Below are 11052 nucleotides of genomic sequence, written 5' to 3' on the forward strand. Positions count from 1 at the left end.
TATCTTTGTGTGTGTGTGTAATATATGCAACACTTACAAATAAATCTTTGAAGTGTGACAAGAAACAAAAAATGAGGGATGAATTGTAATGTTCAAAATTAATTCCTTTTAAGCAACCAACATAAATTCTAAACTTTGTTTAGTAGTAAGCAAACTTCCAATGGAGTCACAAATGACTATTTTGAGCCCAAATGAAAATAAAAACTTGCGACAATCAAAAATACATAGAAAGTTAAATTAAAGAAGTCTAACAAAGAGAAAACACAAAAAAATAAACAGAGAAGAAAAATGTAGCATACACATCCTTCATTCTTAAGACCCTAATCGTAAGAATATAGATAGATGGAAAAAGAAATATAGAATCAGTACATAAAGTCGGGCATTCCCGGCCCACCAAGCGAAACCTGTGGTTTCTTGGTCACGACCAGCTAAGGCTAAAGTTCCATTAAAGAGCGTTTTCACGTGGTAGAACCTCCTCAGGGAATATAAGGTTTTCATGGACACCTTCTCCCATAACCAATCAAAATTCAAGAACCTTCTTCATCCAGTCAAATATATTTGAAGCAAATAAAGGAGAAAAATAATAAATAAATAAAGGAGAGGAAGTCCAAATGATATTCAAGTGTTGTAGTTATCTGAGGTTAAGAAAACGGATTTGACTTTTGTTCCTTTACTACTTCATTGGGTTTGTGTTAAGTAAATTGAAGGAGAAACGCGAAAATAAATACAAAAAAAAACAGATAAAAAAGAAATCTAACTAATTTAGTTTTTAAAAGGGTAAAATATCCGCCAACTTTCTATAGATAACTTTGTCTTTCGATGTTTGACTTAACGCCTTCTCACTTCTAGAATTTAGTATATTATGATATGATTAGTATTTAATATTTAATTAATTAGATATCTTATAGTATTTTGATTTACTGTAGAAGTAAAATATTAATCCAACTTTGCACTTAAGAATTTCTCATTTTTCTTATGATACTCCCTCCGTTCACTTTTACTTGGCACACTCAGACTTGGCACACCCATTAAGAAAATAAAATTGACATGCTTGATTTACCAAACTACCCTTTATTGATTGATGTTTAGTATTAGGTTTAAAGCATGGGGAGAAAACTTGTCTTTTCTTGAACTGAGACACCTAATAAGAAAACAATGATAGAAAAAAATTGTCCTTTCTTGATTTGTCAAAATGGACAAGTAATTAAGAACAACTAAAAAAGAAAAAATGGACAAGTAATTAGGGACAGAGCGAGTATGTAGTAACAAGTAAAAGTGAAAACCTTAATTTAGAGTAATGGACAAGTAAAACTGAACAGACTAATTAGTACAATTCGGCCAACCTAATTTACCAATATGACTGAAATATACAAAATTTATACATTGATTAATCCCTAAACTTGTTGGGTTTTCCCCCTTAGGTACCTCAACTACGCCTTCCTATTGAATCCTTGAACCACACACAGTTTGTTCCTTTTAAACATTGAGGACTGATGTGGCAAAAAATGTGATCTCACGTTGCTTGAGTGCGTGAAGACATTTTGAAGGTGCTGATGTGGATACTACCTACAAACGTTCTTCTTCTCCTTTTAACCCTAATTTCTCCCCTTTTTCTCTTATTTCTCCTCTTTTCTTTCTCTTCATTAAGTTGGAGTTGCTCATTAGAATATATCTCCTCTTCATTCATTTCTTCTTAATCATCAAGTTCCAATGTCGAAGTTATCATGTTTATCGATTCTTCTTCTTCAAGTCAGAAGTGTTTTGGGGGGAAAATGAAGGGACTTCAGGTTTTTAGGTTTGGGAAATGATTGTGGCGCTGACGTGTAAATGCATTGAAGTTTGATTGGTTGCAATTTCCACGTGGGAAAGATGGATCTCACGCACACTATCAACAAAAAATATTTGCGGAAGTTTTGTGCCACATAGCCCACAGTGTTTAAAAGGAACAAATTATGGGTGATTCAAGGATTCAATAGGAAATGATGTAGTTGAGGTACTTGAGGGGAAAACCCTAACAAGTTTAGAGATTTGTTTATGTGTTTGGCCTATACATCTGTTGACTATTTTTGTAAACTAGATCACCCAAAGGCATTGGACTGTAATTATCCCTATATATATCATACATAAGTTCCACTGATTTGGGAAGCGATATAAACGGTCTTTATTCTCCGAAAGAAATTAAATTTGTTGAATACAATTAACTTCCTCATCTAAAAGTTAAGAATTAGAGATGAACACTTATTTATTTTTTATTTGTTTATCTATTGCACACCCCTCGCATGCCAGCCCTGATTCTTTTTCATGGGTCGAGCACGTGAAAATAATTTAGTTTTTGGGTGGTGATGAGACTTGAAGATAAAACCTTTGTTTGCTCTAATTCCATGCTCAATACTGGTGAACACCTCAGGTTAAAAGCTTTAACTGTAGAGAGAGGTAACACTTAGATTTATTTATCCCAAAGGTCTTTCAGTAATAACCTCTCTACCTCCATGAGGTAATGGTAAGATGTGCGTACATTCTAACCCCCCCCCCCAGGCCTCACTTTTGGGATTTCACTAGGTATGTTGTACCAATAAAATTCACAAAATATAGGAAACTACAAAGACTATACTGTTTAAATACAAAAGCAATATTAAATTGTGCATTGCAAGTTTGCATACATGTAAGGGGTGATTGCAGGCTGAGCTGAAGATTTAGTTGTGTAGACCCTTATATGCTTATTGGATTTTCACTTACAGAGACTTTACCTGATAATTTTTGAATTCATTTCTCCACATTCTTTGAACTCTCTTGCAGCAACTCTTTCCTGCATTTGGGATGCCATTTGCACATGTCAGATGATACACAACAGTCACCTTATCAGTAACCTGATGTTCTTCTCTTAAGAAGGCACAGGTTCCCAGGAAAGCATGACAAATTCCAAAAACTTGACCTAGAGGAAATTTCATGAATAACAATGGATGTATTGAACCCAAAAAATAGAGCCATGAGAGTAACTTTGAACCTGTTCACGTAATTCTGACATTTCAGCAAGCAATTCTTCTGTCTCCTGGTTCTCATAGAAGTTCTCAAACCTGAAAAGACAGATGCAAGATTAAATTTCTATTGGACAGGGAGCATCAATCTTTGGCAAGACCGATCATCGTAGTTATTACCATCTGATTCGCTTAAGGAGGCTAACATTCTCAGATGCAAGTTGAGTCAATTCTGGATTTCGTTCATTTCTGGCCTGAAGTATCTGAATCTCTTCTTTTAAAGCATTATTTTCTTCCAGGACAAAGCTGTCTGCAGAAATCATTCCATTTCCAAGTGATCCCAGACGGTCAAGTTTTTCATCTCTGAGCTTCATTATCTCTTTACTAAGTTGAACCTCTTCCTGTTGCTGATGAACCTGTAAACCAACATTTAACTTTTAACAAACATGGTACTATATTTAAATATCAACTTCAGCTGACAACTCACAAGGAACATAAGAGATATCATAATTATTCGTACCAAATATTTCATCTCTTCAATTTCAGCCTCTAATCTCCTAACTTCCATCTCAGCCAATTTCGCTCTCCTCTCGGCATTGAACAAAGTCGTTTTCAGATAATGGAACTGTCATTGATTCATGGGACAATATTACACTTGATCTTGATGCTAAAAAGAGAAAATTGAAGGAGTAGAAGACTACCGAGTTTTTTCCTCCATGTTGTGGACCACAATCAGTGTGCATATCCAATTCCTCAGACAGGTCGAAGCTCTCAGGACAATCACCCAAGCTGAATTGATCGAAATGTGGGACACTTTCTGCAAAATAATTCTCAGATCCCTGATGCTTCAGTAGAAAGGACAACTGACCCTGTTCAACAAGTTTTCAAGTATACTTGAGAGCGTTGAATATTTTACATGTTACATATACAACATAATATAATACACCTTTAATAGAGCATGTTACATGCCTTCAGTAGTTGAATTTGCTGTTGCAATGCTGAAACATCACCTGAAGCATCTTCGTTTATTTTAGCCTAGAAAATTAAAGGCCAATACTTTAAAAACTAAAGATTTTGGTTTCCAAACAAAGTTAGCATGGCCGAGAAAATATAGCTCAGAAGTTAAATAATTTAAAGAATTTTAGTCTTTCCAAACAAAAGTAAGCATATATCTGGAAGTTCATACATTGTTCTGAATAAGTTTTGCACGCTGAGCAAACTTTAGAGTGCTCAGTGTCTCACTGGCAGAACTGCACAGAATAAAAACTAGTCATTACAACACTGCAATTGTCTTTTCAAAATGACAGAATGATAGCAGAGATTATCCTTATACCAAAGGGATGGGCTGATGGTGGCGATTACTGCAGTTTTTGAGTTCCCACCTAGAGAATCCTACATCAAAGAAGAAAAGATAGCCTTCTATTTTGAGAAATTCAATAATAATTTAATACTTCAGTATAATAGTCAACATGTTTCTAACCTGAAGGAGAAAAGTTAGCCTAGAGTCTCTGTACGGAACATGTCTATGTTTTCCATGTGCCAAATCCACCAAAGACATGATGACAAGCCTGCATGCATTGACAAGGCACAATTCAGAACAAAACATAGCCAAGTAGGACACATAAGGTTGGCTTGAAGATTACTTCAGAATTTTGTAGAAGAGAGATAAGTGACACAAAGCATAAGAGCATTCTACAGACTGGATAATGAGACCCTGCAGTCTACAAATTTCCTTTTGAAATTTAAACCAGCTCCTCCTACTTGTTAACTTCTTGCTGTTTAAATAAACTCATAGTACTTGCTGAATAACTCTTCCACATAAGAATTATGCTAAAAAAAGACGAGAAATTAAAGCATATGCTTAATCGTCTAAATAACAAATACATGTTGATATTGTTTTTTGCATAATTCTCTGCGAAAGGGTATTTAGAGCATAAGAATGCTCAAACATAAACATTGTAAATCACATTAATCAAAGCCAAAAGACAATTCCATATTTGTCCCTTAAAGTTTAAAAAGAAAGTGAGAGATAGAGAGAGGGAGATTTGACTATGAACGGACAAACATCATAAGGAAATCACAAGTTGTAACAACTTAACCCCTCTTTTTGAGTTTTAGCTCCCCATTTCATGTTTCCAGACCTCTTATAGGTTCATATTATGTGTTTGGACTTGTTAGTATGTTAGCATTGGGAAGTGTTTTGGCATATTTTAGAAAGTTATAGTTGGTGTATTTCTGAACCTTGTGGGTCACAAATGTGGACACCAGGTTCACATTTGCAGACCAAAGGTGATGACTAGGTATTTTCATTTGCGGCTGGTTGTTTGTTTTTGTAGTGGTCACAATTGCGAAGACCTAGCCACATTTGTGATGGAGCCCTGGGTTGGCTAGTCACTTTTGTGGGCTCATTAACCGCAATTCTGGTCCCGCATGTGCAAAAGGGTAATCACATTGCCATCATTACGTGTAGAATAAGAGGCTCATTTTCGGGATTTTTGACATATTATCATATTTTTGGAACGAAATAGTCACGGGATTTGGGGAATTTTAATTGGGTTCATCACATAGCTCCAAGTTAATGCTTCAACACTTACCCATGTTGATTATGCATGTATTTTTAAGATTTAGCCATTAAATGTATGAATTTACAGGTAGAGATTGAGGTTTTTTGTCTAAGCCCTAGAATTGGTAAAATGGTGATTTGATCAAGTAAATAAACTCAAAAGGAAATCTGATTATAGATTTAAACTCATAGGGTTATGGGTAACCCAAAAATGTATTATGTTTCGAGGTTGACTGTGTGATCGGGGTTGACTTTCATTTGACTTTGACCTAGACCGCGTATTTAATTATTAGATAGACCACAATGGATTTATTTGACGCCAATAATTATTCTTATGAATGGAGTTGAACCGTTTGGAAGGTTTGAGGCATGAAAACGATTTTGGAAGGTTTAAGTTAGGCATGAGGAGAGGAGGCTGAAAAGCATTTGGGTGAGGTGATTAGACAAGACATGGTGCAACTTCAGATTACCGAGAAGATGACCTTAGATAGGAGGGTGTGTAGGTCAATATCAAGGTAGAAGATTAGTAAGTAGTGGATTGTTGCCTTGCTTGTTTTTGTTTGTCATTGTACTAGCTATATTCTTGTAGTTCTAGTTCTCGATATCTATCATCTTTGTTTACTAGGTTTCAACTAATGCACTATTTTATGTTGTTCGCGTTCTTTCTTTTAGACTTTATACAACTTCTCTTATGTTTTCGTCATTGCTTTCTTCTTCTTTATATTTGCAATTGTTGCACTTGAGTCAAGGTCTTTTGAAACAGTCTCTCTACCTCCACAAGATAGGGTAAGGTTTGCATACTCTCCACCCTCCCCAAACCCCACTTGTGAAATTTTACTAGGTATGTTGTTGTTTTACTAATTAGTGCTTGTAGTAATGATCAAAGTGGCGACTTTGTAGCTCATACTCTTTGAAAATGTCGACGGGTGCATGTTGGACTCTTCAAAAGTAGTACATTTTTGGAGAACCCAACACAGGTACGACAATATTTTTGGAGAGCCCGAGCAACAACATCAAGATACTGAAAAAATAGCGCTTAATAAGTACTTCATTTCCTCATTTGGACAAATATCATTTTGGCTCTTGCAAACCTCTTTTCAACCATTTCTCACACTACGTTCCGTGTTATCTTCATTTGAAGCTCATACAGGAAAAAAGGTGGGTGGTAGGAAGAGACTTAACCTTAAAATTCATTTGTTGTGTCACAATATCCACTACCTCTCCGATTGGGATAATCTCGTACTTACTGAGGTTGATCTTAAGGCCCGACACCGTTTGAGTCCAAATAAGCACATACCTAAAATATTTCAATTGAGTCATATCAACATCATAAAATAAAACAAAATATCCTTAGGAAATAGTAATTGTGAATCCTCACAATATTGTGCTATTGTAGGGGAGCCCCTCAGATATTCCCTGGTCAGTGCTATATCCATCATCATACTCAAAACCTCCATAACCATATAAAAACATGGGAGATAATGTGTCCCTTTAGGCAATTCTCCCAAACTACTGAAAATAGCCTCAAGGATTGCCATTTACAAGAACTGAGTACCTAACCTTCAAGATAGAATACTCATTCCACTTTCTCCATCTTCCTCTGAAACTCATCTTCAACATAATGAAATCTAGGACTTCCAATTTCCTCAAGTATGGGCTTTCTCAAGATCTTTGAATAAAATATCAAGATCGTTTTTCCTTCTGCTAGAGTCAGCCATTTCATTTACCACCAAAGCTCTATCTAGATTTGTCCACCCTCCATGAAGTAGTTTGTGTATTAGACACTATCTCGTTTAAGACCTTCTTAAGTTTATTAAAAAGCACCTTAGAAATAATCTTAGAGATGCTTCCCACTAGACTAATAGGTCTATACTCTTTAAGTTTGTTGCTCCCTCCGCTTCGGGATGACAATGAATGAAGCATTTGACCTAGAAATGTGAACCTTATTTTAACAAAAACTCAAATGATTCATGTCATTCGTTGTTATGATGTCTAAGATTTTGCATTTTTGTGATAACCAATTTAATAAAGGAGCAAATTTCATTATAGAAATAGGTTATGTTGCTAGTCAGAATTTAATATCTTACATCAATTCAAATATAAAGACAATTATATAGCCAACCTCAACTATTTAGGGATTATAGTGCAATTGATTGATTGATATATGTATACATCTGATGTAGGGTTTATCGAAGATCATAGCAAGATGGAAATTAGTATATCAACGACAATGACTAATTGGACAATGTTTATCTTCTTTCATATATTTCTTGGATTAGCAACTCCTCAGAATTTATGAGTGCAATGTGCCACTATTAAGAAACTCATTGTGCATGTCATGTTAAATTCAGGGCATAATTTTTTCCCTTCAAATTGTTGCCAATTTTGGACAGATGTGTATCCACCAATTTCAGTCACTCAATGTAATCCACAGCCTTTTTGTTGTGCAAATGCGTTCCTAAATATACTTTGCTTAATCGGTTGCTAATGTCCCAATAAAGATACATATTACACTTCCTACATTTTAGATAAAGGTAAAGGACTTATTATATATCCTTTTTTCTAAACTTGCTTCTTGGTACAACGAGAAGGGCGAAAAAATCTTGTCCTAGATCTTCTTCTGCCTAATCTTTGGTATTAAGAATAGTATAATGATGAGAGTTAAGAATGCATGATCTTGAATGAGTAAATCAAATCATGCGATGGATAATCCTAAGTAATCATCTAATCCGCTATGGGGAAAGGGGGAGGATTTAAAAATAATCATGAAAAAAATAGACATGGCATAGTAATTTCAGTCCCCAATTTACTCGAGATTATGGTATTGATTATCATTACCCAAGAGTTGATAAAGACTTGTTTATATTTGCAGCTTCTTTCAAACGGTCTCCTTCTGCACCAGAGCTTTTCTGCCTAGATAACGGGAAATTGTGTAAGCCTGAAAACACAACTGACTAAGATTAAACGCTATTGGAGTTAAAGCTTACCTTTCAGAACCAGCTAGATCTACTAGGTTTAACCTTCCAAACCTAAAGTGTTTCATCAAGTCTTTCTCCCAGCAACTCTCAATGTTGCAAGTGAAAACACTATGAGATCGACTGCTCTCAGTATTCATATGCGTAGCTGCCATTTTTCTATTTGCAGCTCCCTGTGGAGGACAAAATCATCAAAACAATTCTATTATGAGAAATGCTTAGAGACTATGTTGCTAATAGCCTCCAAAAGTAAGATCGGGTGTGTTCCAAATCCTCCAAAAGTAACAAATTTTTGGAGGATCCAACACGGGTGCACCGGCATATTTGGAGGATCCAACACGGGTGCACCAGCATTTTTGGAGGATCTGAGCAACATAGCTTAGAGATGAAGGTTCAGCATTAGGTTTCACCTGTAACAAAATTCTGAGAACGTCATCAACAGAACTGACACTAACTTCAGTGAGGTTTTCAACATATACACCTTTCTTCGAGTCTTCTCTTAGCTATCATATTTTAGCATATGTAGTGACTGATTCTGTATGAATGTAAAACACAACAGCAATTATCACAAAATAAAATTACACTTACCAGCAAATTAGTTGATGAAGGCTCAAGGAGGTCGGTTATCTGTTCATTATATATCTCTAAGAAAGAACATTTGCAACTATACTTCAGCTTCTCATTCTTTCGCATGTCCTCTTCCTAAAAGGCATTAGAATACCAAAAGGCATTAAAACTAGTCAGGCGGAGTAGTGAGGACAGCTAAATGATCCTTTTTTTCATATCTAACCTCTCTAATTCTAGTAAATAAGTACTCAAATATTCGAGGAGTGATCCCACATTGTTCGCTTAGCTTTCCACTCATTTCACCTATGTCACCCATCATTGTGTAAGTCTTTCCACTTCCAGTCTGCAAGAATGGAATAAACCCAAAACCTTTAAATCAACAATTGGCTATTGTAAATTACATCAAAGACCAAGAATTAGCATCGTTGTGCACCTGACCATATGCAAACATGCAGCTATTATAACCGGACATGCAGTTATCCACCATGGGAAACCCTGCAACTCTGAAAAGCTTTTCCTGCTCAAAGCTCAAGAGAAAAGTTCATATCAAAATTTTTATTAACCTTGAGTTATCTCATCCTGCGCCATACATGGCAAGTTCATGCTTCGGTGAATGCAAAAGCATGCAGATACAGACTATAGTATTACGAACCTGTGATATAGTTTCACAAGCAACATGATCAAAGGTGAATCTGGTTTCAGGATGTCCAAGCCAAACCAGAGTCTCTGCACTCTCTTGCCTTAAACATCTAGAATATCCTTGTGACACTTTCTCTGTGTTATTTAATGGTCTTACACGGATCAATACCTACATGAATAAAAGTAGTGACTTTTGTCATTGTTGTGTAGAATAAAGATTGACCTTGAGCCAAGCTCAATTCGAAAGCTAGTTCGCTGACTATCCAATAATGGTAGTCAATGAGACAGTCAAAAAAATTCAAATTGAAAAAGTCATAAAAAGAACCTGCACGTTGTGATCTTTCCAGAAAGAAGGATCCTCAGCTAGCTCAAAGTGCGGAACTTGTACAGAAATCTGGGAGTTGATAACTGAAGTTCCTTTAGAAGTCCTAGAAGATAAAGTTGCCCCTTTGGGTCCTGTATGCCTAACCCCAGAGCAAGTCCCCGGTGTAAACACATTAGAAATTCTCCTGACTGGAGTAGTTTGAGCTGAATTAGGTTCAGAGTGTGCTTTCCCTCTAACTCCATTTCCAATATGAGTATCGGGGGTGTCGTATTTTCGATGGGAAGCTCTTAAAGTTTCAGATTGGAGGTCTTGAGATGGATCGGGAATGGAATTAAGAGGTGTGCGAGGAGGAGGGAAAGGAAACTGGGTAAAGAGGTTATGGAAGTCGTTCTCATTGGACTCGATTGGTTTGAGATTGGTTCGAGAAGCAGATCTAAGAGATGTAGAAGAAGAAGAAGAAGCGTCTTTCGACATTTTCTTCAAGTCTTGTCAATATCAAATTGGACTGACTAAACTAGTAGGGTTTTTTACTGGAGAATTTGAATCATGGAGTTATCGGAGATGGGAAGAGAGGACATTCACCATTCGCCCATTCAGTGGTGGCCTCGTGGGGTCTGAATACTGAAAGCTGCAAGCCCGCCCCTTTTCAAATTCAATTCTTCATACCGCTTCTACTCTTTACATTTTTTATCTTCTTAGGTGAATCATGTATTATTTTATAAATATATTATTAAATCGATAAATTAATATTTATTAATTTAAAGAATGATTTGAAATATAATGAAGGTTAATTTTGATTACATCAAAATTATATATTTTATTAATTTATGTATCATATTTATTAAATTCATATAAAAAAATAAATTTATCATTTATCTTATAGAAATGAGTGATTTTTTTCATTGGCTCGAATCAGAATTGAAAAAATATTACCTTAAAGAAATTATTAATTTATTGAATATTATTTTAGTGTGGTTTTCTGCATTTAGCATATTCTATAAAAACTTG

At 35.6% G+C, this 11052-nt stretch overlaps 1 protein-coding gene across 3 annotated transcripts in view; it reads right to left on the bottom strand.

The window, feature by feature from the left end:
• The window catches only part of LOC107006540 (kinesin-like protein KIN-12C), an 18473-nt gene extending 7733 nt beyond the window's left edge, over positions 1-10740 (bottom strand). For all 3 annotated transcript variants that reach the window (XM_027914098.1, XM_027914097.1, XM_015205068.2), the window contains exons 1-17: positions 10045-10740; positions 9733-9888; positions 9514-9597; positions 9304-9423; positions 9102-9215; positions 8924-9016; positions 8526-8686; positions 8377-8451; positions 4456-4543; positions 4309-4367; positions 4162-4225; positions 3945-4010; positions 3677-3844; positions 3496-3600; positions 3156-3391; positions 3005-3074; positions 2748-2806 (exon numbers count right to left, since the gene is read on the bottom strand). In XM_027914098.1, the coding sequence (XP_027769899.1) occupies positions 2748-2806; positions 3005-3074; positions 3156-3391; positions 3496-3600; positions 3677-3844; positions 3945-4010; positions 4162-4225; positions 4309-4367; positions 4456-4543; positions 8377-8451; positions 8526-8686; positions 8924-9016; positions 9102-9215; positions 9304-9423; positions 9514-9597; positions 9733-9888; positions 10045-10518 (2192 nt within the window). In that variant the 5' untranslated portion in view covers positions 10519-10740. The remainder of the gene's footprint in view (positions 1-2747; positions 2807-3004; positions 3075-3155; positions 3392-3495; positions 3601-3676; positions 3845-3944; positions 4011-4161; positions 4226-4308; positions 4368-4455; positions 4544-8376; positions 8452-8525; positions 8687-8923; positions 9017-9101; positions 9216-9303; positions 9424-9513; positions 9598-9732; positions 9889-10044) is intronic.
• Between the last annotated feature and the right edge of the window lie 312 nt (positions 10741-11052).

The sequence above is a fragment of the Solanum pennellii genome, chromosome 1 (assembly GCF_001406875.1).
Source record: "Solanum pennellii chromosome 1, SPENNV200".
NCBI classification, from domain to species: Eukaryota; Viridiplantae; Streptophyta; class Magnoliopsida; order Solanales; family Solanaceae; genus Solanum; species Solanum pennellii.